The sequence below is a fragment of the Pongo abelii genome, chromosome 19 (genome assembly GCF_028885655.2).
Source record: "Pongo abelii isolate AG06213 chromosome 19, NHGRI_mPonAbe1-v2.0_pri, whole genome shotgun sequence".
In the NCBI taxonomy this organism is placed as follows: Eukaryota; Metazoa; Chordata; class Mammalia; order Primates; family Hominidae; genus Pongo; species Pongo abelii.
In genome coordinates, this window is record NC_072004.2 from 72786424 (window position 1) to 72812210 (window position 25787).

General features: G+C 52.7%; 2 protein-coding genes and 1 pseudogene across 2 annotated transcripts in view; all 3 read left to right on the plus strand.

Annotated features, from left to right (window-relative positions):
* The window catches only part of ATP6V0A1 (ATPase H+ transporting V0 subunit a1), a gene marked incomplete at its 5' end in the record, with an annotated part of 63773 nt that extends 61507 nt beyond the window's left edge, over positions 1–2266 (plus strand). Inside the window, 1 exon segment of the mRNA NM_001133189.1 lies at positions 690–2266. Within this exon segment, the coding sequence (NP_001126661.1) occupies positions 690–783 (94 nt within the window). The 3' untranslated portion in view covers positions 784–2266.
* Positions 2267–12464: 10198 nt separating this feature from the next.
* On the plus strand, positions 12465–13582 carry LOC129054946 (protein tyrosine phosphatase type IVA 2-like; annotated as a pseudogene).
* Positions 13583–15572: 1990 nt separating this feature from the next.
* On the plus strand, positions 15573–25478 carry NAGLU (N-acetyl-alpha-glucosaminidase). Its single transcript, XM_002827509.6, has 6 exons — positions 15573–15994; positions 16740–16887; positions 17686–17832; positions 18017–18102; positions 20310–20566; positions 22397–25478. Exons 1-6 carry the CDS (start codon positions 15612–15614, stop codon positions 23605–23607), a joined length of 2232 nt encoding a protein of 743 aa, XP_002827555.2. The 5' UTR covers positions 15573–15611; the 3' UTR covers positions 23608–25478.
* The last annotated feature ends 309 nt before the right edge of the window (positions 25479–25787 follow it).

The following is a 25787-nucleotide window of genomic DNA, read 5'->3' on the forward strand; positions in this document are numbered from 1 at the left end:
GCCCTCCCTGAGAGTGAAAGAGCCCCGCAGAGACCATCGGGCATGGATGCTGAACTGCTGGGAAGGGAGCTCAGGCTTTTTCTTTTTAGTCCCCAAGAGAAGAATTCTTTCTCAGATGTTTTTGTGGTTGGAGAATATTTTTGCCATTGCTTTGAGAAGACTTCCCCTCCTAACTCCCCCTCTTTCCTTGGAATTTCCTTCCTTAAATGGAAAGCCTTCAACATTCACTCCAAGCTCACCCTTTTGCTCCCCCCAGGAAAAATAACAAGCAAACAGAGGTGCTTGCCCAGGGTCCCTGGAGGGGCTTCCCTTAGAGGTGGGCTGTGTGATCCCCTGCCAGGAGGGGGCGATGGGGGCCACTTGTTCATTAACGATGTTAGGCTCAAGCTAACTGAACTTTTTTTTGCACATGCCTCTGCAGAGAGTTGTGCATAAACACACTGCTCGGCAGGACAGAGCAAGATTGGGAACTGAGGGCAAATCCCTTCCTCCGTGCGTCGAACTCTTGCTGAGGCGAGTCCCAGGCCTTAAAAGTGGGATCTCTGCACTCTGGGCTTTCTCCAGCTCCCCCAGGGAAGGGAGGCCCGGGGCGAGGTGGGCACAGGGCATCTTTCTTGCCCAACTGTGAAGTCCCAAAAAGTTTCACAAAGTTTCTATTGAATGACAGCTTTCTTCTTCTCTTTCTCCAGGGTTGAGTTCCAGAATAAATTCTACAGCGGGACCGGTTTCAAGTTCTTACCCTTCTCCTTCGAGCATATTCGGGAAGGGAAGTTTGAAGAGTGAGTCCCTGTGAGGGCCGTGTGCCCCATGCTGCCCTCCCCGCCTCCCTCCACAGTGATCAGCTGTGCTTCTGTGCCTGTTGGTTGTGATCTGTGGGCACCAGCTCATTCGTGTCACCCCGTCTGTGAGTCATTTAGGTAGAATAGTCCTCCTTGGGTCTCCCACCTCCCCTAGCTTTGTGCGTAGTGTAGTGATTTTCTGGCTGTCACTCATACCCACTGGGCAGCAGCCTTGCCCTCTTAGCCTCCATCCATCCAGACAGCCCTTCCCACTTCCTGGTGGTGAGCCAGTCTGCATTCCCACGCCATCCCAAAGCCCTTTCATCTTCCCCGTGCATTGTAGATGGAAGGAGCACCCATACCATTCACATCTAGACTTTGAGTTCCCTGCATCTGCCACCGTAGTTTCTAGCAGGAGTAGTTGGGGGAGCAATACAGGTTCTCCCCTAGAAGGGGACACTGGTAACATGTCCCACTCTTAGATTAGCAGGGGTGGGTCCAGGAAGATGATATTTGCGTCTTTTGCCCACCCCCCTCTCGTGCTTGTTAATCAGGCATTCAGCTGGACCCAACTAGGCCATCATGAGTGGCTTCTCCCTGTCATCCCCAGGGGTCATAGGATATCTTCACCGCCTTTCTGACCCCACCCTGCACTCCCATCCTCTCCTCTCTCCCCATTCATGCCCTGCACTACATAGCACAGCCGGGATGCTTGGAACAGAGGCCTTGGCTGCTCTGCAGTGCACAGGGCTTCCCTCTCCCGGGGTTGGCTTCTTCCCAGGCCTTGCATGGGCCCTGCCCACAAGCACACCCTCGGGCCGAGGGTGCAGACTGATGCTATTTCCTGGTGGAGACCCTGAGATCTTCCCCACCCCCAATCATGATGTCTTCAATGTGGGACTGGGGTCCTCTTGGTTCTGCCTGCAGCCTGCCTGGCTCCGCCCCCAGTGCCCCCTCCTCACCACACTGGCCCCAGGTCTCAGGAGGGGTGTCCTGGGCAGGGAAGTTCAGTGTCACTGATGGTTTGCTGTTTGGAAGCCATTGGCAGGGCTGCCGTGCCTGTGGCTGTGAGGGCTGCACAGTCCTGCCAAGGGGCTTCCTCCCCGTCACCCCGAACCTCGTAATCATGTGCTGGCGTGGCAGCCCTGGCTAAGTGAATCTCCACCGCTTTCAGTGGTAGAAAGAATTCCCTGAGTGGGCCAGGCTGGTGCCCTCCTCCCACCCTGGCCTGGAGCCCTCATCCCCTCTCCCAGGCTGGGCTGGTCCTGGGCGGGGCTGCTGTGTGCTGGCCCACTGTGACCTGATCCGACCTTGTGCAGCCCCCCTACCCCGACCTTGTGCAGCCCCCCTGCCTTGGTGTCCGGGGTTTTCGTGATGATCTTTGCTCTGTTTCCAGTGGGGTTTGAAGCAGAGTTCAGGGAACCCTGCCCAAGGCCCTCCTGTTCAGACATTCCTATGTTGAATAAAGTACGTTTGACTCCCCCAGAGAAGCTGCCTGTCACTGTGCCCACAGTCCCTGTGTCGCTCCAGGCTCAGCCGTCTTGAGCCCCTCTGGACCCCTGACCTTCGCCTCCCTCCTCCAGCATTGCTGCTTTTCCTTCTGTCAAAGGCCACAGCTTCAGTAGGCCTGGCTGGGCAGTTGGTTTGAGAAATTCTCACCTTGTCCCAAGTTTCCCAGGCGCCTTCCCACTCACAGGATCCAAGTTAGCTCTGCAGACACTACCTGTGGGAAGAGGGGACTGGGCGGCCCATCTTCGTCTCCCCTTCACTCATTGCACATCCAGACAGCATGGGGGCAGAGGGGCACTGGGTATCTCCCCACCCGCCTCTCCCCCTTCTCCAAGTGTGCCCTCCAGGGCCCAGTGGCCTGGCTATGTGGAGCCCTGATACCCCTGGCCTTAGTGTAAGTGGAGGCTCCACACAGGTTCCTCAGGGCAGCTGGGGAATGTGAGGTGCTGGGATTGGCAGGCGGCAGGGCAGAAAGCAGGCAGACCGTCCAGGGCGGCAGGCTGGGCAGGAGGCCCCCTCCCCACTGCCTAGTGAGGCACTGCATTCTCGGTGCCCTCCCTCTTCACTCCTCGCTCCAGGGGTCTCCAGGGCAGGGGCTGCCCAGGAATGTGACCTGGGCCCCAGACAGGTGAAGGGGCCACAACCCCCTGTTCATTCCATGTTCCAGCCTAGCCTAAAGCCCTTCCTCCTCCCTAACAGTGCTACCTGTCCCTGGAGTCGGCCCTGAGGGGCCCACCCCACCCAGCTCCTCAAAGATAAGGTCCCGAGTGGAAACTCTGGTCATTGAGCTCTCAGCTTCTGCTCAGTGGGAAGGGAAGGCCTCATAAGAATAGATATTTGGAATCATTGGATTCGAATTGAGAGTCCAAGAATAACTCCTAACATTTATGGTCACTTGATTTTTGATAAAGGGGTCAAGATAATTCAATGAGGAAAGATCTCTCTTTTTCAACAAATGACACTGGTACAATGGGGTTTCCACATCAGAGAAACAAATTTGGGCCACTATCCCCACCATATGCAAAAATTAACTCAAAGTGGATTCCAGACCTAAAATGTAAGTGAAAACTATAAAACTCTTAGGGGAAACCATAGGAGTACATCTTCCTAACCTTGAGTTAGCCAGTGATTTCTAGATATGACACTCAAAGCACAAGTGATAAAAAAAAATAAAAAAACACATAGATAAGTTAGGCTTCAGCAAAATTAAAAGGTTTTGTGCTTCGCTGGGCATGGTGGCTCACACCTGTAATCCCAGCACTTTGGGAGGCCAAGGCAGGTGGATCACCTGAGGTCAGGAGTTCGAGACCAGCCTGGCCAACATGGAGAAACCCCGTCTCTACTAAAAATACAAACAATTAGCTGAGTGTGGTGGCGCATGCCTGTAATCCCAGCAACTTGGGAGGCTGAGGCAGGAGAATCGCTTGAACCCGGGAAGCAGAGGTTGCAGTGAACCGAGGTCGTGCCACTGTACTCCAGCCTGGGTGACAAGAGTGAAACTCCATCTCAAAAGAAAAAAAAAGTGTTTTTGCTTCAAAGATCAGAATCTAGAAACTGAAAAGACAACCCTCATAGAAGAAAATATTTGTAGATCATATATCTGATAAGGGACTTGTATCTAGGATATATAAGTAACTCTTACACCCAATAATAAAAACAACTCAGTTTTTTTAAATGGGCAAAGGGTTTGAATAGGCATTTCTTCAAGTAAGCAATATGAATGGCCAATAAAGCCATGAAAAGATGCTCAACACCATTAGTCATTACAGAAATGCAAATGAAAACCACAGTGAGATACCACATCACACCCACTAAAAAGGCAATAAGAAAATTACAAGTCTTGGGCCGGGCGCGGTGGCTCATGCCTGTAATCCCAGCACTTTGGGAGGCCGAGGCGGGTGGATCACGAGGTCAGGAGATCAAGACCATCCTGGCTAACACGGTGAAACCCCGTCTCTACCAAAAATACAAAAAATTAGCCGGCCGTGGTGGCGGGTGCCTATAGTCCCAGCTACTCGGGAGGCTGAGGCAGGAGAATGGCGTGAACCTGGGAGGCGGAGCTTGCAGTGAGCCGAGATTGCGCCACTGCACTCCAGCCTGGGCGACACAGCAAGACTCCATCTCAAAAAAAATAAAGAAAGAAAGAAAATTACAAGTGTTGGCAAGGAGAAATTGGAACCCCAATTCACTGCTGGTGGGAATGTAAAATGGTGCAGCTGCTTTGGAAAGCAGTCTGGCAGTTCCTCAAAATATTAAACAGAATTGGCTGGGCACAGTGGCTCATGCCTGTAATCCGAGCACTTTGGGAAGCCGAGGTAGGTGGATCATGAGGTCAGGAGTTCAAGGCCAGCCTGGCCAAGATGGTGAAACTCTGTCTCTACTAAAAATACAAAAATTAGCCGGGTGCAGTGGCAGGTGCCTGTAATCCAGCTACTCAGGAGGCTGAGGCAGGAGAATCTCTTGAACCCGGGCGGCAGAGGTTGCAGTGAGCTGAGATCGCACCACTGCACTCTAGCCTGGATGACAGAGTGAGACTCTCTCAAAAAAATATATTAAACAGAATTAACCTAAGACCCAGCAATTCCCCTTTCTTATCTACCCCAAGAAAAATGAAATCATACCCACAAAAACTTGCACACAAATGTTCATGGCAGCATTATTCATAATAGCCCCAAAATGGAAACAGCCCAATGTCCACAAGCTGATAAATGGATCCATAAAAGGTGGGATGGGCGTGATAGATGTTATTCTACAATTAACAAGAATGAGGTACTGATGCATGCTACAACATGAATGGACCTCAAAAACCAGCCACAGAAGACCAACAATTTATGATTCCGTGTATCTGGAATGTCTAGAATAGACAAACCCATAGACACAGATTTGGTGGATACCAGGAGCTGGGTGCCGGATGGGGCTGGGGAGAGAGTTACAGTGGGGAGTGACTCCCAAGGAGTATGGAGTTTCTTTTTGAATGATGAAAATGTAAAGTTAGGCTGCTGATGGCTGCACAATTATGTGAATATAATAAAACCCATTGAATTGTACACTTTACATTGGTAAATTTTTTTTGAGATGGAGTCTTGCTCTGTTGCCCAGGCTGGAGTACAATGGCACAATCTTGGCTCATTGCAACCTCCGCCTCCCAGGTTCAAAAGATTCTCCCACCTCAGCCTCCTGAGTAGCCGGGATTACAGGCATGCACCACCACACCCGGCTAATTTTTTTTTTTCCTGAGATGGAGTTTCACTCTTGTTGCCCAGGCTGGAGTGCAATGGCACGATCTTCACTCACTGCAACCTCTGCCTCCTGGGTTCAAGCGATTCTCCTGCCTCAGCCTCCTGAGTAGTCGGGATTATTGGCATGTGGCACCACACCCTAATTTTTGTATTTTTAGTAGAGACAGGGTTTGGCCATGTTGGCCAGGCTGGTCTCAAACTCCTGACCTCACGTGATCTGCCCGCCTCAGCCTTCCAAAATGCTGGGATTACAGGCGTGAGCCACCGCACCCAGCCTTACATTAGTAAATTTTATGGTATATAATCTGAATAAAGTGGGAGTGGCCTAGGACTTGCTTGGGAAGAAATTCTTCCCATGTCTCTCTGATGAAATGGGAGGAAGCAGGGCCGGTGAGTCCTTGGCTAGATTGAGTTCTCAGAATCTAGTGGCCTTGGGCTGCTTCCAGCTAAAGATGGGGCTGACCAAGACTGAGCTGTGGAGTGTGCAGGAAGTCCCAGAGCCCTGTGGTAGGGGGTGGGGAACAGGATGGCTGCAGCCATTTGTTCCTGGGGGTTTTTTTGTTTGTTTTTGTTTTGTTTTGCTTTGTTTTGTTTTGTTTGAGATGGAGTTTTGCTCTTGTTGCCCAGGCTGAAGTCCAACGGTGCGACCTTGGCTCACTGCAACCCCTGCCTTCCAGGTTCAAGCGATTCTCTTGCCTCAGCCTCCCAAGCTGCTGGGACTACAGGTGCCTGCCACCACGCCCGGCTAATTTCTTGTATTTTTAGTAGAGATGGGATTTCGCCATGTTGGCCAGGCTGGTCTGTAACTCCTGACCTCAAGTGATCCACCCACCTTGGCCTCCCAAGTGCTGGGATTACAGGTGTGAGCCACCGCGCCTGGCCATTTGCTTCTGTTTTTTTTTTGTTTGTTTGTTTTTTGTTTTTTGTTTTTTTGAGACAGAGTCTCGCTCTGACACCCAGGCTGGAGTGCAGTGGCGCAATATCGGCTCACTGGAAGTTCCACCTCCCGGGTTCATGCCATTCTCTCGCCTCAGCCTCCCGAGTAGCTGGGACTACAGGCGCCCGCCACCACGCCCGGCTAATTTTTTGTGTTTTTAGTAGAGACGGGGTTTCACCGTGTTAGCCAGGATGGTCTCGATCTCCTGACCTCGTGATCCGCCCGCCTTGGCCTCCCAAAGTGCTGGGATTGCAGGCATGAGCCACCGCGCCCGGCTGCTCCTGTTTTTAAGAGATGTGCCTTTTACCCTGATCCCCCTCTTGTGGAACCCCGGGACCCCAGATATCTGTCTGATGAGTCTGTGCCCCGGTCCAGGAAATGCCCCTCATCTTGAGGTCCTAGAACCAGTGTGGGAGAGGGTGGCCTTGGCATGCTTGGCCTGGGGAGTCCCAAGCTTTGTAGAGATAGGGGACAAGTCTATCACCACCTTCACTGGATGGGACTGTACTTCTTTCTGCCCCAGGAACCTTGGGTAGAGGGGGCATTGGACCTCAAAGCCAGCTGGCAGCCTTAGCATTTCAGATCAAAGTGGCCTGCCTCCTCAACGCCTCAGCCGACCCAAGGCATGTCCTAGGTGTGGGCTGCTCTCTGGTGGCCAGATAAGGGAAGGACTCATTCATCCTTTGGCAAGGTGGGCTGGGATCTGAGCTGGGCTGTGTGGTAGGCAGGCAACTGGATTAGACAGGCAGAGACGAAGCAGTCCTGGGTTATTCTGGAGCGCATGAGCAGAGGAGTAGGCTAGCCAGGAGCAAAAGATGAGATGGGCTGGAGAGCACGCAGAGAGCCCAGCCAACTTGCTTCACACACACTACTGGAAAAGTAATGAGTTGTGTCACAACTCAGGCTGGGCGCAGTGGCGCATGCCTGTAATACCAGCAATTTGGGAGGCCGTGGCGGGTGGATCACCTGAGGTCAGGAGTTCAAGACCAGCCTGGCGAAACCCCATCTCTACTAAAAATACAAAAATTAGCCAGGCAAAACTCCCGTCTCTACTAAAAATACAAAAATTAGCCAGCCAATGCATGACAATAGTCCCAGCTAGTCGGGAGGCTGAGACAGGAGATGGCGCCACTGTACTCCAGCCGTGGGGGACAGAGCCAGACTCCATCTCAAAAAAAAAAAAAAAAAAAGACGATCGAACAGTACTAAAGGCCCTATTATCAAATAAATAAATAAATAAATAAATAAAGGCTTTCACTCACAGTGTGAATCTCCCCCTCCCTCCCACAACCACTGTTTACAGAGCCTTAAAAAAAAAAGCAAACAAACAGATGATAATGTGTTATCTTGCTCTGTCACTCTGTGGCCTGGCCTGGAGTGCTGTGGTGCCATCTGGGCTCACTGCAGCCTCGACCTCCCAGGCTCAAGCGATCCTCCCCTCTCAACCTCCCTAGTAGCCGAGACCACAGGTGCATGCCACCATGCTGGGCTAATCTTTATATTTTTTGTAGAGAAGGGGTTTTGCCATATTGCCTAGGCTGGTCTCGGACTCCTAGACTCAAGTGATCTGCCTGCCTCAACCTCCTAGGATCAGGGGCCACTGCAATGGGCTAGACTTTTTTTTTTTTAAGTCAGGGTCTTGCTTTGTTGCTGCTGAGACCAGCTCGGACGGAGAGACCCTAACCCAGCAGTGCTAGAGGAATTAAAGACACACATTCAGAAATATAGAGGTATGAAGTGGGAAATCAGGGGTCTCACAGCCTTCAGAGCTGAGAGCCCCGAACAGAGATTTACCCACATATTTATTAACAGCAAGCCAGTCATTAGCATTGTTTCTATAGATATTAAATTAACTAAAAGTATCCCTTATGGGAAACGAAGGGATGGGCCGAATTAAAGGAATAGGTTGGGCTAGTTAACTGCAGCAGGAGCATGTCCTTAAGGCACAAATCGTTCATGCTGTTGTTTGTGGCTTAAGAATTTCGCCTTTAAGCGGTTTTCCACCCTGGGCAGGCCATGTGTTCCTTGCCCTCACCGACAACCTTCCAGCCTGGGCGTTATGTCTATCATGAACATGTCACAGTGCTGCAGAGATTTTGTTTATGGCCAGTTTTGGGGCCAGTTTATGGCCAGATTTTGGGGGACTTGTTCCCAACAGGTGCCTGGCTTGGAGTGCAGTGGTGTGATCATGGCTCACTGCAGCCTCAAACCCCTGGGCTCAAGCCATCCTCCCACCTCAGCCTACTGAGGAGCTAGCTGGGACCACAAACACAGGCCTCTGTGCCCAGATGATTTTTGTAGAGACAGGGTTTTTCCATGTTACCCAGGCTGGTCTTGAACTCCTGGACTCAAGTGTTCCACCTGCCTCAGCCTCCCTAAGTGCTGTGACTACAGGTGTGAGCCACCACATCTAGCACACCTAGTGCAGTCCTTCTAGAGAGTTGGCCACTCCCAGCCCCGGAGCAGCCTTACTTAAGCCCTCCCCTATCAGATAGGCAGCCTGACAAGTTGCATTTCCTGGAGAAGAGCAGCAAGAACCCTGCTCTGGGAGTCAGGAGTTCCCAGTTCTAGCCCGAGCTGCTTTGCTTACTAGTTACTGATCTTGCCCAACTCACTTCCTGTCTCTGGCTCTGTTTCCCAATCTGTAAAATTGTTACTGGAAAGGGGTCCCAATCCAGACCCTAAGAAAGGTGAGGAGACCAAAAATCACCCCCCCAAGACAAAAAGTTCTTATCTGAGCAATTTAGATAAGGAGCAATCCGCCAGGTGCGGTGGCTCACACCTGTAATCCCAGCACTTTGGGAGGCTGAGGCGGGCGGATCACGAGGTCAGGAGATCGAGACCATCCTGGCTAACATGGTGAAACCTCGTCTCTACTAAAAATACAAAAAATTAGCTGGGCGTGGTGGCGGGCGCCTGTAGTCCCAGCTACTCGGGAGGCTGAGGCAGGAGAATGGCGTGAACCCGGGAGGCGGAGCTTGCAGTGAGCAGAGATCGAACCACTGCATTCCAGCCTGGGTGATAGAGCGAGACTCCGTCTCAAAAAAAAAAAAAAAAAAAAAGGAGCAATCCAAGGAGCAAAGACCACCTGTTGACCATCAAACAGGCCATCTGGAGGTGAAACTCCTTGCCTGGGGAATTTAGAAGTAATAAAGGCCAGGCGTAGTGGCTCACACACACCTGTAATCCCAGCACTTTGGGAGGCCAAGGCAGGTGGATCAGTTGAGGTCAACAGTTAGAGACCAGCCTGGCCAACATGATGAAACACCCTCCCTACAAAAATTAGCCGGGCATGATGGTGCATGCCTGTAATCCCAGCTACTCAGGAGACTAAGACAGGAGAATTGCTTGAACCAGCAGGCAGAGGTTGCAGTGAGCTGAGATCAGGCCACTGCACTCCAGCTTGGGCGACAGAGGGAGACTGTCTCAAAAGAAAAAACAAACAAAAAAAACTTCCCTAGTATTTAAAGTCGGCATCTGATTCCAAGCCTCTTTCAACTTTTATAAGTAACTAAAATGTCTATACATTCTTTTTTTTAAAAAAAATATACAACAAACACTTATTTCTCACACTTCTGGAGGCTAGGAAGTCCAAGATCAAGGTGCTTATAGATTCAGTGTCTGGTGGGGGCTCACTTCCTGCTTAATGAGCTATGCCTTCTCACTGTGGTTTCACATGGTAGAAAGGGGTAGGGCTTTCTCTTTGGCCTCCCTTACAAAGGCACCAATCCCATTCCTGAGGGCTCTGCCCTCACAACCTAAAATTTCTGTACATTCTATGCCATGCTGAAGTTCATTTTACAACCCTAAGCTCTCACCTTAAGGTCCATACATGCTCCTAAGGAAAATCCACCACAGCGCACTCAGTCCTCCCACAGAGACACCTGCTGCATTCTGCTGCAGTGTTCTTCCTTTCTAATAAACTTTCCTTTTCCAAACCTATACTGTTGTCAGTAAGTTATTTCTTTTTTGAGACCCCTCCCCCCACCCCAAGACATGCCAGTAGTCCCAGCTAGTTGGGATGCTGAGACAGGAGATGGCACCACTGCACTCCAGCCTGGGCAACAGAGCGAGACTCCATCTCAAAAAAAAAAAAAAAAAAAAAAGAATCAAAACAGTACTAAAGACCCTATTATGAAAATCTTTCACTCACAGTGTCCCTGAATCTCCCCCTCCCTCCCACAACCACTGTTTACAGAGCCTTAAATAAACAAACAGATGATAATGTGTTACCTTGCTCAGTCCCTGGCCTGGAGTGCTGTGGTGCCATCTGGACTCACTGCAGCCTCGACCTCCCAGACTCAAGTGAGACTACCCTCTCAACCTCCCGAGTAGCTGGGACCACAGGCGCATGCCACCATGCTGGGCTAATCTTTGTATTTTTTGTAGAGAAAGGGTTTTGCCGTGTTGCCCAGGCTGGTCTTGGACTCCTAGACTCAAGTGATCTGCCTGCCTCAACCTCCTAGGATCAGGGGCCACCGCAATGGGCTAGACATTTTTTTTTGAGTCAGGGTCTTACTCTGTTGCCTGGCCTGGAGTGCAGTGGTGTGATCATGGCTCACTGCAGCCTCAAACCCCTGGGTTCAAGCCATCCTCCTGTCTCAGCCTCCTGAGGAGCTAGCTGGGACCACAAACACAGGCCTCTGTGCCCAGATGATTTTTGTAGAGACAGCGTTTCTCCATGTTACCCAGGCTGGTCTCAAACTCCTGGACTCAAGCGCTGCACCTGCCTCAGCCTCCCTAAGTGCTGTGACTACAGGTGTGAGCCACCACATCTAGCACACCTAGTGCAGTCCTTCTAGAGAGTGGGCCACTCCCAGCCCCGGAGCAGCCTTACTCAAGCCCTCCCTGATCAGATAGGCAGCCTGACAAGTTGCACTGCCTGGGGAAGAGCAGCAAGAACCCTGCTCTGGGAGTCAGGAGTTCCCGGTTCTAGCCTGGAGCTGCTTTCCTTACTAGTTATTGATCTTGCCCAAGTCATTTCCTGCCTCTGGCTCTGTTTCCCAATCTGTAAAATTGTTACTGGAAAGGGGTCCCAATCCAGACCCTAAGAAAGGTGAGAGAGCGAACAGGCCCCGGAGACAAAAAGTTCTTATCTGAGCAATTTAGATAAGGAGCAAAGACCACCTGTTGACTATCAAACAGGCCATCTGGAGGCAAAACTTGTCTGGAGAATTTAGAAGTAATCCCAGCACTTTGGAAAGCTGAGGTAGATGGATCACTTAAGGTCAAGAGTTCGAGGGAGCGGAGCGGAGCGGCAGCGGTGGCCGGGCACGGCGCGAGGCGACGCCACAGGGCAGCGGCGGCAGCAGGAGACGCAGTGGCGGCCGCAGCAGCAGCAAAACGGATTCGTGGAGAGGCGCCGCCGCCGCCGGGCCGGGTGTCGCGCGCCGAGGCTCGGGGGGAGTCGTCGCAGCCGCCGCCACCGCTACCGCAGCCGCCGCCGCCCAGGTGACTGAGGAGAAAGGCACCTCCTCGCTCCCGCCGCCGCCGGACTTCAATACCCAGTCCCCAGCTCGCCAGCGTTTTTCGTTGGAATATACGTTGCACATTTATGGCGATTCTGAATGTGAAAGCAGATTTCTGCCAGGCTCAGCACAGCGTTTTCGCTGACAAGTGAGCTTGGAGGTTCTATGTGCCATAATTAACATTGCCTTGAAGACTCCTGGACACCGAGACTGGTCTCAGAAATAGTTGGCTATTTATTTATTTAGAGACGGCGTCTCGCTCTGTCGCCTAGGCCAGAGTGCAGTGGCTCACTCTCGGCTCACTGCAAGCTCTGCCTCCCGGGTTCAGGCCATTCTCCTGCCTCAGCCTCCCGAGTAGCTGGGACTACAGACGCCCGCCACTGCGCCCGGCTAATTTTTTGTGTTTTTAGCAGAGACGGGGTTTCACCGCGTTAGCTAGGATGGTCTCGATTTCCTGACCTCATGATCCGCCCGCCTCGGCCTCCCAAAGTGCTGGGATTACAGGCGTGAGCCACCGCGCCCGGCCGGCTTTTTTTTTTTTTTTTAATTGCAAGCATATTTCTTTTAATGACTCCAGTAAAATTAAGCATCAAGTAAACAAGTGGAAAGTGACCTACACTTTTAACTTGTCTCACTAGTGCCTAAATGTAGTAAAGGCTGCTTCAGTTTTGTATGTAGTTGGGTTTTTTGGAGTCCGAAGTTATCCATCTGCAGAAATTGAGGCCCAAATTGAATTTGGATTCAAGTGGATTATAAATACTTTGCTTATCTTGAAGAGAGAAGCTTCATAAGGAATAAACAAGTTGAATAAACACTGATTGATAATGGGCATTTTAGTGGTCTTTTTAATATTTTCTGTTGTGAAACATTTCAAGATTTATTGATTTTTTTTTCACTTTCCCCATCACAGTCACACGCACGCTCACACTTTTTATTTGCCATAATGAACCGTCTAGCCCCTGTGGAGCTCTCCTATGAGAACATGCATTTTCTGATAACTCACAACCCTACCAATGCTACTCTCAACAAGTTCACGGAGGAACTTAAGTATGGAGTGACGACTTTGGTTTGAGTTTGTGATGCTACATATGATAAAGCTCCAATTGAAAAAGAAGGAATCCACATTCTAGATTGGCCATTTGATGATGGAGCTCCATCCCCTAATCAGATAGTAGATGATTGGTTAAACCTGTTAAAAAACAAATTTCGTGAAGAGCCAGTTGCTGTGTTGCAGTGCATTGTGTTGCGGAATTGGGAAGGGCACCTGTGCTGGTTGCACTTGCTTTGATTGAATGTGGAATGAAGTATAAAGATGCAGTTCAGTTTATAAGACAAAAAAGAAGGGGAGCATTAAATTCCAAACAGCTGCTTTACTTAAGATGCGATTACGCTTCAGAGATACCATTGGGCATTGCTGTGTTCAGTAGAAAGAAATGTAAATGAAGGCTGACTTGATTGTGGCATTTAGAGGGAACTCTTGGTACCTGGAAATGTGAATCTGGACTCTTACCTGTGTCATCAAAGTAGTGATGGATTCAGTACTCCTCAACCACTCTCCTAATGATCAGAACAAAAGCAAACAAAAAAGAAATCTCTCTATAAAATGAATAAAATGTTTAAGAAAAAAAAAGAGTTCGAGACCAGCCTGGACAACATGGTGAAACCCCATCCCTACAAAGGTTAGCTGGGCTTGGTGGCACGTGCCTGTAATCCCAGCTACTCAGGAGACTGAGACAGGAGAATGGCTTGAACCTGGGTGGCTGAGGTTCCCGTGAGCTGAGATTAAAAAAAAAAAATCATACTTCCCTAGTATCTAAAGTTGATATCTGATTCCAGGCCTCTTTCAACTTTTTTGTTTGTTTGTTTGTTTTTTTGAGATGGAGTCTCGCTCTGTCATCCAGGCTGGAATGCAAATGGCACGATCTTGGCTCACTGCAACTTCCACCTCCAGCGTTCAAGCGATTCTCCTGCCTCAGCTTCCCAAGTAGCTGGGACTACAGGCGTGTGCCACCATGCCTGGCTAACTTTTTTTTTTTTTTTTTTCTGAGACGGAGTCTTGCTGTGTCCCCCAGGCTGGAGTGCAGCGGCGTGATCTCGGCTCACTGCAACCTCCGCCTCCCCGGTTCACGCCATTCTCCACCTTAGCCTCCTGAGTAGCTGGGAGTACAGGCGCCCGCCAACACGCCCGGCTAATTTTTTGTATTTTTAGTAGAGATGGGGTTTCACCGTGTTAGCCAGGAGGGTCTCGATCTCCTGACCTCGTGATCCGCCTGTCTTGGCCTCCCAAAGTGCTGGGATTACAGGCGTGAGCCACCGCGCCCTGCACCCGGCTAACTTTTGTATTTTTAGTACAGACGGGGTTTCACTATATGTTGGCCAGGCTGGTCTCAAACCCTTGACTCGAGGTGATCTGCAAGCCTCAGCCTCCCAGAGTGCTGGGATTACAGGCATAAGCCACCGCTCCTGGCCTAAGGTTGGCTATTTTTATGGTTATTTCTTGATTATATGATAAACAAGGGGTGGGTTAGTAATGAGTTTTTCAGAAAAGGGGTGGGGATCCCCCCAGCTGAGGGTTCCTCCACTATTTAGACCATATAGGGTAACTTCTGGACGTTGCCATGGCATTTGTAAACTGCCTGGCGCTGCTGGGAGTGTCTTTAGCATACGAATGCATTATAATTAGCGTATAATGAGCAGTGAGGACGATCAGAGGTCACCTTCCTGTCTTGGTTTTGGCAGGTTTTGACCAGTTTCTTTGCTGCATTCTGTTTTATCAGCGGGGTCTTGTGACCTTTTACCTTGTGCTGACCTCCTGTCTCATCCTGTGACAAAGAAGGCCTAACCTCCAGGGAATTCAGCCCAGCAGGTCTCTGCCTCATTTTACCCAGCCCCTGTTCAAGACGGAGTCGCTCTGGTTGGAAACTTCTGACAAAATGACAGCTCCTGTCATGTTGCTGCTGCTGCCGCCAATGGACAGCCTTTAACGTGCCCGCCAGCCCTGCTCCACGGCCGGCCTGGGCTCACATGGCCCCATCCCTCCTCGAACCTCCTAGCCTGTTAGTTCCTCAAATCTGCAAGTTCTCTGCCTTCTCAGGGCCTTCAATAAATGCATTTCTTCTGTCTGGAAGGCTCTTCCTTTCCCTCTTCTAGCCAATTCTTATTCATCCCTGAGTTTCAGATTAAAAGTCACTTCCTTTGGAAACCTTACTTCGCTACTTCGCTACTTACTGCACTACTTCGCAGCATCACAACTATGATGGAAATCCTTACTTACGCTAAGTATCTGGTTTCTAGGTCACCCCCCTGACGCGGACGGTAGGGACCGTCTTCTCGTTCATCAGTAGGGAAGTAGCTATGGCAGTGCCTGATACAAAATAAACTCCAAATGTGTATTTATTAGATGGTGGGATGGAAGTTATTTGCGTGTGAAAGCGCGTTTTACCCGAAGGCGCTCTGTGAGGGCCAGCGGGTCCCCTTCGGCCCTGGAGCCAGGGTCACACGCTCCACACCGCGTGCGGTCACGAGACGCCCCCAAGGGCGTATCCTGGGACCCGGAAGCCGCGACTCGTGGCCCTGAGCCCGGGCTTGGCCTTCGGGCCCACGTGGCCGGAAGCCGGCAGCTGATTGGACGCGGGTCGCCCCGCCCCCTGGCCGTGGCGGGACCCGCAGGACTAAGACCATGGAGGCGGTGGCGGTGGCCGCGGCGGTGGGGGTCCTTCTCTTGGCCGGGGCCGGGGGCGCGGCAGGCGACGAGGCCCGGGAGGCGGCGGCCGTGCGGGCGCTCGTGGCCCGGCTGCTGGGGCCAGGCCCCGCGGCCGACTTCTCCGTGTCGGTGGAGCGCGCCCTGGCTGCCAAGCCGGGCTTGGACACCTACAGCCTGGGCGGCGGCGGCGCGGCGCGCGTGCGGGTGCGCGGCTCCACGGGCGTGGCGGCCGCCGCGGGGCTGCACCGCTACCTGCGCGACTTCTGTGGCTGCCACGTTGCCTGGTCCGGCTCTCAGCTGCGCCTGCCGCGGCCCCTGCCCGCCGTGCCGGGGGAGCTGACCGAGGCCACGCCCAACAGGTACCGCCCCGAAGCTTCCCCGCGTCCGCCCGAGGCGCTTACCCCCTCCCGGAGCCGCTGCCACCCAAATCGGGAGGCTGAGCGGGGAGCGCTGGCCGGAAGGCCCAGCTGCGCCGCCTCCAGCAGCTGTGTGGCCTTGAGCCAGCCACTCTGCCTTTCAGAGCCTCGGCTGGCCCACCTGAAAAAAGGAAAGAAGACGCCTACCGTGCAGTGTTATTGTGAGGATTTGCACGTGATGGGCATAGAATTTGTGGTGCACAATTGGTGATGAGTGAATTTTCTTCCCTTCCTCCCCCACCTTCTCTTTGAACCTGCGGACTGAGGAAGGATGCCTCCATTCCCCCTCCCCCACAGGCCTGTGTTCCTGCGCCTGCCACACTATGGAGTGATGTGTTCACACAGCTGTCCTCCCCTGCCCATCTGTTAGACTGTGGGGGCGGGGATTCCCCGTTCCAGGAAAACACCGTGCAGAGGAGGGGCTCTGGCAGTGTGGCATGAAAGTGGAATATGCCACCCAAATACCCGCCAGGCTAGAGGGCCCTGGGGGAGCTCCACCTGGGGTGGGTCCCAGTGTGCAGCAGAAGGGCACCTGGTCTCAGCTCCACCTGGGGTGGGTCCCAGTGTGCAGCAGAAGGGCCGAGTTTGGAGCCCCTCCCCTCTCCTCTAGGTGGGGGATGGGGGATTTGTTCCAGGGCCGTGGACCCTCCAGGGTGGGATGCGCCCCTGCTCATGACACTGCTCGCAGGTACCGCTATTACCAGAATGTGTGCACGCAAAGCTACTCCTTCGTGTGGTGGGACTGGGCCCGCTGGGAGCGAGAGATAGACTGGATGGCGCTGAATGGCATCAACCTGGCACTGGCCTGGAGCGGCCAGGAGGCCATCTGGCAGCGGGTGCGTGCCCACTGTCCCCTCCCCACCCTCCTCTATGGCGGGAGCCACCCTAGGTGTTTTCACCCGCCCCCCAGCATGGGCTCAGTGTCTCTCTCCAGAAGTGCTTTCAGCATGCATAATGGCTTGGGCCTCCTAAAAACTGAGGCTTCCGGCCGGGCGCGGTAGCTCACGCCTGTAATCCCAGCACTTTGGGAGGCCTAGGTGGGCAGATCAGGAGTTCAGGAGATCGAGACCATCTTGGCCAACATGGTGAAACCCCGTCTCTACTAAAATACAAAGAATTAGCAGCCTGGGCAACAGCGAGACTCTGTCTAAAAAAAAAAAAAAAAAAAACCGAGGCTCCAGTTTGAGGAGTGGGGCTCCTTCCCCCATCTCCCCTATGCAGCCAGTCACCTGGTCTCTTGGATCCAACTCATGGGCAGCTCTAGATCTGCCTCCCTGGAAGCTTCTGTGCTGCAACGGCTGCTGCAGGCGCTGCTTAAGCTCTTCACACAGCTGCCCTGCCCTTCCATCTGGCACCCTTGCTCCATGAAGCCTTCTAAGGCCTTCCTCTTGGGGGAAAGCCCCTTTTTGCCCCATCTCCTCACCCATACGACAAAGGCAACACAGTGAACTCATCTACTCACAGGTCTCTTTCCTCTGGGCTGTGGGCTCCTTGATGGCAGGGTTCGGATTTTGTCTCAGTAGCCCTAGTGCCCAGCACAAAGAAGCAATGAGTGAATGGTTGTTGAATGAATAAATGAATGAATGAATGAATGGAGATTAATATATTTCTATGTGTGGGCCCTTCCTCCTCAGGTGTACCTGGCCTTGGGCCTGACCCAGGCAGAGATCAATGAGTTCTTTACTGGTCCTGCCTTCCTGGCCTGGGGGCGAATGGGCAACCTGCACAGCTGGGATGGCCCCCTGCCCCCCTCCTGGCACATCAAGCAGCTTTACCTGCAGGTAAAAGGATGGAAAAGGGAAGGGGCAGAATCGGTGATAGATGGTCATGGGCCCAGGAAAAGTGGTATTGGGCTAGCCCCAGGGCTCTTAACTGAGGTGGGGGGCTCCGTGTGTCCTGGGAGATGAGGGTCTTCTCATAGGACAGCAGTGGCCATGCTCACCACCCTTCCTTCTCTTCCTCCAGCACCGGGTCCTGGACCGGATGCGCTCCTTCGGCATGACCCCAGTGCTACCTGCATTCGCGGGGCATGTTCCCGAGGCTGTCACCAGGTGAGGTTCCGCTCACCCCCTCCACTTAGCTCAGAGAGGGAATTTTATTCCCTTCTAGAACATGACTTAAAAACTTAAGCTCTGGGCCGGGCGCAGTGGCTCATGCCTGTAATCCCAGCACTTTGGGAGGCCGAGTTGGGCGGATCACCTGAGGTCAGGAGTTCGAGACCAGCCTGGCCAACATGGTGAAACCCTGTCTCTACTAAAAATATAAAAATTAGCTGGGCATGGTGGCACGTGCCTGTAATCCCATCTACTTAGGAGGCTGAGACAGGAGAATTGCTTAAACCTGGGAGGCAGACGTTGCAGTGAGTCGAGATCATGCCATTGCACTCCAGCCTGGGCGACAAGAGTGAAACTCTGTCTCAAACAAACAAGCTCTGGACGTAGGCCTGGGTTTGATTTCTGACTCTGCTACTAATTAGCTGTGTGACTTCGGGCAGATGACATGACTACTCTGTGCCTCAGTTTCCTTACTTGTAAAATGGGATGTCTACCCACTTTGCTGTAGGGTTTGTAATTATCTCTCGATCTATCTGTGACTTTGCACAGAGTGCTAGCAAATGGCAGCCCTTATGAGTGGCAGCAGGGGTGCTCCAGTGTCCCTTGTCCCTCCTGTTCCTCTGTGCTTCCCAGCCATCCTCTCACATGTGGTTGGGAAAAGTCTTCAAGGCCCACCTGAGACCTCCCCTCCTTCAGGAAGCCTTGCTAGTGCCTCCCATGACCTCCTTTGCACCTGCTAGTGTCTGGCTCCCATACTCTCATCTCATAGGACTTAATGCATGCCAGTGGCCTCCCTGCCTGCCTCTTTGCCCCCATCACCAGGTGGCAGGAAACTCACTCATTCATTCAATAAACTTGGTCCAGCTGTCTGAGGCTGCCAGAACTGGCTGTGCTGGGTCCTGGGAGGTGGCAAGAAAGGTGCCCAAGGGCTTACCCCTGATAGGGGAGATATGTTGGCTGAAGGATACAATGCGGGGACAAGGACAGGAATATATGTGGGTTCCGCTCTCCCCTGCTGGGAGAGAGGGGCAGGAAGGGCTCAGGGCAGAGCCTAGCCTTGAAAAATGAGTGTTGCTTGGACGGACGCTGTGGCTAATGCCTATAATCCTAGTGTTTTGGGAGGCTGAGGCAGGTGGATCACCTGAGGTCAGGAGTTAAAGACCAGCCTGGCCAACATGGCAAAACCCCATCTCTACTAAAAGTACAAAAATTAGCCAGGCATGGTGGCGGGCTCCTGTAATCCCAGCTACTCGGTAGGCTGAGGCAGGAGAATCTCTTGAAGCCAGGGGCCAGAGACTGCAGTGAGCCGAGATCACACCACTTCACTCCAGCCTGGGTGACAGAGTGAGACTCCGTCTCAAAAAAAAAAAAAAAAAGGAAAGAATATTAAACACCTCATGTTCTCACTCATAGTGGGAGTTGAACAATAAGAACACATGGACACAGGAAGGGGAACATCACACACTGGGGCCTTTCGGGGTGTGGGGGTCAAGGGGAGGGATAGCATTGGGACAAATACTTAATGCATGCGGGGCTGAAAACCTAGATGACGGGTTGATGGGTGCAGCAAACCACCGTGGCACATATATACCTATGCAACAAACCTGCATGTTCTGCACAGAACTGAACTGAAAGTATAATTTAAAAAAAAAAAAAAAAGGCCGGGTGCGGTGGCCCACACCTGTAATCCCAGCACTTTGGGAGGCCGAGACAGGTGGATCACGAGGTCAGCAGATTGAGACCATCCTGGCTAACACAGTGAAACCCCGTCTCTACTAAAAATACAAAAAATTAGCCGGGTGTGGTGGCGGGCATCTGTAGTCCCAGCTACTAGGGAGGCTGAGGCAGGAGAATGGCGTGAACCCGGGAGGCGGAGCTTGCAGTAAGCTGAGAATGCGCCACTGCACTCCAGCCTGGGACGACAGAGCGAGACTCCGTCTCAAAAAAATAGAAAAGAAAGAAAAAGGAGTGTTGCTTGTTTCAGGCCACAGGAAGGGGAGAGAGAGTGAAAGTTTTTCAGAGAAGGTGACCAGGGAAGGAGAAGAAAGGACTCTAGGCAGAGAGCATACCTGTACAAAGCCGTAGAGGCGAGAGAAACCAGGATGTGCCCCCAGGAGCTGTAGAGAAGTTGGCGAGGCTGGTGAACACTATGATGAACACTATGGCAGCTTCCATGAAATGTCTGAGCTTTTGCTCCCCACTAGGGTGTTCCCTCAGGTCAATGTCACGAAGATGGGCAGTTGGGGACACTTTAACTGTTCCTACTCCTGCTCCTTCCTTCTGGCTCCGGAAGACCCCATATTCCCCATCATTGGGAGCCTCTTCCTGCGAGAGCTGATCAAAGAGTTTGGCACAGACCACATCTTTGGGGCCGACACTTTCAATGAGATGCAGCCACCTTCCTCAGAGCCCTCCTACCTTGCCGCAGCCACCACTGCCGTCTATGAGGCCATGATTGCAGGTACAGTGCCTGGGTGGGGTGGGAGAGCCCCCCAAGACCCTCAAAAAGAAGGGACTAGCAGATGTCAGTAGGGGTAGGCAGAGGGACTGGAATAATGCCTCGCCATAACACACAGTACTTTATAGTTTCCCAAGCACTTGTACACACGCGTTGTCTGAGTGAATCCCACTGTGGTTGAGAGGTGAGCTCTGGAAGCCGACAACCTGGGTCACACCTGGCGCTTCTATTTCCTGGCCGTGTGACTTATGACTCATGACCTCTTCCCAGTGTCTCATTTGCTTTTCCCGTAAACTGGGACTACCTCATAGGTAGAATAACGCCTGGCCCAGAGCGAAGGCCACTAAGAGCTAGCTATGAACAAGGATTTTGTTTCATCTCTGCGTGGTTGCTGAAGTAGGCACTGCAGGCAGGAGGTGAGTGGATGTGCCTAAAGGCGCTAAGTGCGCATCCTGCTACAAAACCTTGAAGCCAGGGCTCCTTCCTGCCACTTAAAGGAGGAGTGGAGGGGAGGGCGCCCAAGTCAGGAATGACTTAGTGGAGAGGGGTCTGTGTTGGCCAGGAAGGGAACAGATCAGCTTAGCCTTTCTTGAGCCGCACTGCTCCAAGTGTGACCCAAAACCAGCAGCAGCAGCAGCCCGAGCTGTGAGATGGCAAATTCTCAGGCCCTACCTAAGACCTGAAGCAGAAGCTACATTTTTTTTTTTTTTTTTTTTTGAGACAGATTTCACTCTGTTGCCCAGGCTGGAGCACAGTGGCACAATCTCATTTCACTGCAACCTTCATCTTCTAGGTTCAAGCGATTCTCCTGCCTCAGCCTCCCAAGTAGCTGGGACTACAGGCACACATCACCACGCCCGGCAATTTTTGTTTGTTTGTTTTGAGATGGAGTCTCGCTCTGTCGCCTAGGCTGGAGTGCAGCGGCGCGATCTCAGCTCACTGCAACCTCTGCCTCCTGAGTTCAAGCGATTCTCCTGCCTCAGCCTCCTGAGTAGCTGGGATTACAGGCACCCCCCACACCACACTCAGCTAATTTTTGTATTTTTAGTAGAGAGGGGGTTTCGCTATGTAGGTCAAGCTGGTCTCGAACTCCTGACCTCAAATGATCCACCCACTTCAGCCTCCCAAAGTGCTGGAATTACAGGTGTGAGCCACCTCGCCTGGCCAATTTTTGTATTTTTAGTAGAAACAGGGTTTCACCATGGTGGCCAGACTGGTCTCAAACTCCTGACCTCAGATGATCCGCCTACCTCGGCCTCCCAAAGTACTGGGATTACAGGCGTGATCCACTGCGACTGGCCTTGATTTTGTTTTTGAGACAGAATCTTACTCTGTCGCCCAGGCTGGAGTGCAGTGGCACAATCTCAGCTCACTGCAACTTCTGCCTCATGGGTTCAAGTGATTCTTGTGCCTCTGCCTCCCGAGTAGCCAGGATTACAGGCACCTGCCATTACGCTAGGCTAATTTTTGTATTTTTAGTATAGACAGGGTTTCCCCACATTGGCCGGGCTGGTCTGGAACTCCTGGGCTCAAGTGATCCACCTGCTTCGGCCCCTCAGAGTGCTGGGATTATCGGTGTGGGCCACCGTGCCCATTCAGAAACCTCCATGTTTTAAGGAGCCCTCTGGGTAACTCTGATGTTCACCCAAGCTGCTGAACCGTGTCCTGGAGTTTTCAGGGGGATGTGTATGTGCCACAGAGCGTCCTGCTGGTGGGGGTCATGGGAAGCCGTGACCTAGGATAGACAGAGTCGTCCGTAGAGTGGGGTGAACATTCCCTGGGCCCTCTGTCTCATCACTCCTCTTCTCTGTTCCCCCCACCTCCTGTCCACAGTGGATACTGAGGCTGTGTGGCTGCTCCAAGGCTGGCTCTTCCAGCACCAGCCGCAGTTCTGGGGGCCCGCCCAGATCGGGGCTGTGTTGGGGGCTGTGCCCCGCGGCCGCCTCCTGGTTCTGGACCTGTTTGCTGAGAGCCAGCCTGTGTACACCCGCACCGCCTCCTTCCAGGGCCAGCCCTTCATATGGTGCATGCTGCACAACTTTGGGGGAAACCATGGTCTTTTTGGAGCCCTAGAGGCTGTGAACGGAGGCCCAGAAGCTGCCCGCCTCTTCCCCAACTCCACCATGGTAGGCACGGGCATGGCCCCCGAGGGCATCAGCCAGAACGAAGTGGTCTATTCCCTCATGGCTGAGCTGGGCTGGCGAAAGGACCCAGTGCCAGATTTGGCAGCCTGGGTAACCAGCTTTGCTGCCCGGCGGTATGGGGTCTCCCACCCGGACGCAGGGGCAGCGTGGAGGCTACTGCTCCGGAGTGTGTACAACTGCTCCGGGGAGGCCTGCAGGGGCCACAATCGTAGCCCACTGGTCAGGCGGCCATCCCTACAGATGAATACCAGCGTCTGGTACAACCGATCCGATGTGTTTGAGGCCTGGCGGCTGCTGCTCACATCTGCTCCCTCCCTGGCCACCAGCCCTGCCTTCCGCTACGACCTGCTGGACCTCACTCGGCAGGCGGTGCAGGAGCTGGTCAGCTTGTACTATGAAGAGGCAAGGAGCGCCTACCTGAGCAAGGAGCTGGCTTCCCTGTTGAGGGCTGGAGGCGTCCTGGCCTATGAGCTGCTGCCGGCACTGGACGAGGTACTGGCTAGTGACAGCCGCTTCTTGCTGGGCAGCTGGCTGGAGCAGGCCCGAGCAGCGGCGGTCAGTGAGGCCGAGGCCGATTTCTACGAGCAGAACAGCCGCTACCAGCTGACCCTGTGGGGGCCAGAAGGCAACATCCTGGACTATGCCAATAAGCAGCTGGCGGGGTTGGTGGCCAACTACTACACCCCTCGCTGGCGGCTCTTCCTGGAGGCGCTGGCTGACAGTGTGGCCCAGGGCATCCCTTTCCAACAGCACCAGTTTGACAAAAATGTCTTCCAACTGGAGCAGGCCTTCGTCCTCAGCAAGCAGAGGTACCCCAGCCAGCCGCAAGGAGACACTGTGGATCTGGCCAAGAAGATCTTCCTCAAATATTACCCCCGCTGGGTGGCCGGCTCTTGGTGATAGATTCGCCACCACTGGGCCTGGTTTTCCACTGATTCCAGGCCGGGGCAGATTCCAGGGCACAGAGCTGGACAGACATCACAGGATAACCCAGGCCTGGAAGGAGGCCCCACGGCCTGCTGGTGGGGTCTGGCCTGGGGGGATTGGAGGGAAATGACCTGCCCTCTACCACCACCCGAAGTGTGGGATTAAAGTACTGTTTTCTTTCCACTTAAACTGATGAGTCCCCTGGGTCTGTCAGAATGAGAAGGTCACTGCTGCCACGCTTGGGACTCAGGGCTATAGCATCGCCCTGGGGTGGGACCTGTTCTCCCATCCCTTGCCTCACGTCCCTGTTTTTGTTTGTTTGTTTGTTTGCGACGGAGCCTTGCTCTGTTGCCCAGGCTGGAGTACAATGGCACAGTCTCGGCTCACTGCAACCTCCGCCTCCTGGGTTCAAGCAATTCTTGTGCCTCAGCCTCCCGGGTAGCTGGGACTATAGGCATGCACCACCACTCCAGGCTAATTTTTTTTTTTCCAAGAGGAGTCTTGCTGTGTTGCCCAGGTTGGAGTTTAGTGGCACCATCTTGGTTTACTGCAACCTCCGCCTCCCGGATTCAAGCAATTCTCCTGCCTCAGTCTACCAGGGAGTTAGGACTACAGGCCTGTGCCATCACGCCCGGCTAATTTTTGTATTTTTCGTAGAGATGAGGTTTCACCATGTTGGCCAGGCTGGTCTTTAACTCCTGACCTCAAGTGATCCACCTGCCTCGGCCTTCCAAAGTGTTGGGATTACAGCAGTGAGCCACCGTGCCCAGCCACGTCCCTCGTTTTAATACTAACCCCTGAACTTTGAACGGAGAATGCCCTTCTGTTGCAGGAAAACCTCTTTTCAAACCGTGTTTGTCCTTTGCTGGCATGCCACAGCAACAGTCACCAACACAGAAGACTTCTGTGACCAAATATTTGGAGGATTTTCCCCACACACTAAGCAGCAGACATCAGCTGGGTGTCCTCCAATTCAGTTCCAATGTAATCAACCAGAGACAGCATCAAATCCCACAGGGTTAGGGTGCAGACCCATGAGACCACCCCCTCCTTCCCATCGGTTACAAGTCCTGATCCCTGGAACTTCTGACTGACTGGCTTCAAGTTGGAGTTCTTGTGACTCCCTTCCCCTCTTTGGAGTAAACTCATTTGCTACAGCGACCCACGAAACACAGGGAAACCCTTATTATTTTTACTGCTTTATTATATAGGAAAAAAATTTTTTTTTCTTTCTTTTTTGAGACAGGGTCTCACTCTGTCATCCAGAATGAGTGCAGTGGCAGGATCTGGCTCCATCACCCAGGCTGGAGTGCAGTGGCATGATCTCGGCTCACTACAGCCTCCATCCCCCCAAACCCCCCGCCTCAGTGCCCCACCCCGCAAGTGGCTGGGACTCTAAGCATACACCACCACACCCAGCTAATTTTTTTGTAGTTTTTGCGGAGACGGGGTCTCATTCTCTTGCCCTGGCTGGTCTTGAACTCCTGGGCTCCAGCAATCCCCTTGCCTTGGCCTCCCAAAGTGCTGGGATTACAGGCATGAGCCACCGTGTCCAGCCTCAAAGGATATTTTAAAGGATTGAAATAAACAGCCATATGAAGAGATACAGACGGGGCGGTCTGGAAGGACCCAGAGCAGGAGCTTCTAGCTCCGTAGAGTTCGGGTTACGTCACCCTCCGGGCACATGGATGAGTTCTTCACCTTCTGTCATCCTCCAGACGTTCAGCTCTCAGAAGCTCCTGAACCCTGTTCTTTGGGCCTTTTATGGAGAACTCCATTGGCTGTCCATGACTGAAGCATGGACAACTGTGATAATGTGATTGGGCAAAAAGGGTCTGATCTAAGCCCAGCAAGGCCAGTCCAGATTCTTTGGGCCTTTGTGCAGCATTCCTTTCTCCAGGGTATGGGGCAGGGACCCACTCTGGAATTGAGGATCCTACAACCCACAATCAGATTAGAGTCCTGCCTTGGGCAGCTGAAAAGAGGACAGGAGAAGGTCAGAGAGAGGAGAGGCTGTTTTTTGAGGCCTGAAGCGCCCCAACATGACAACAAAAAGACTGTAACATGGTCATGTGAGTTATGAGATAGGAACCCTGGGCGAAACCAACACATATACAATCATCTCCCACTTCCCAACGCCTTTACTTTCACAG

Bases quoted from the DNA above. Each gene is read 5' to 3' on its own strand.
- NAGLU (XM_002827509.6), top strand. From the start codon at position 15,612: ATGGAGGCGGTGGCGGTGGCCGCGGCGGTGGGGGTCCTTCTCTTGGCC. The intron at 16,888-17,685 runs GTGCGTGCCCAC...CTTCCTCCTCAG, and splicing joins AGGAGGCCATCTGGCAGCGG to GTGTACCTGGCCTTGGGCCT. The intron at 17,833-18,016 runs GTAAAAGGATGG...CTCTTCCTCCAG, and splicing joins TCAAGCAGCTTTACCTGCAG to CACCGGGTCCTGGACCGGAT.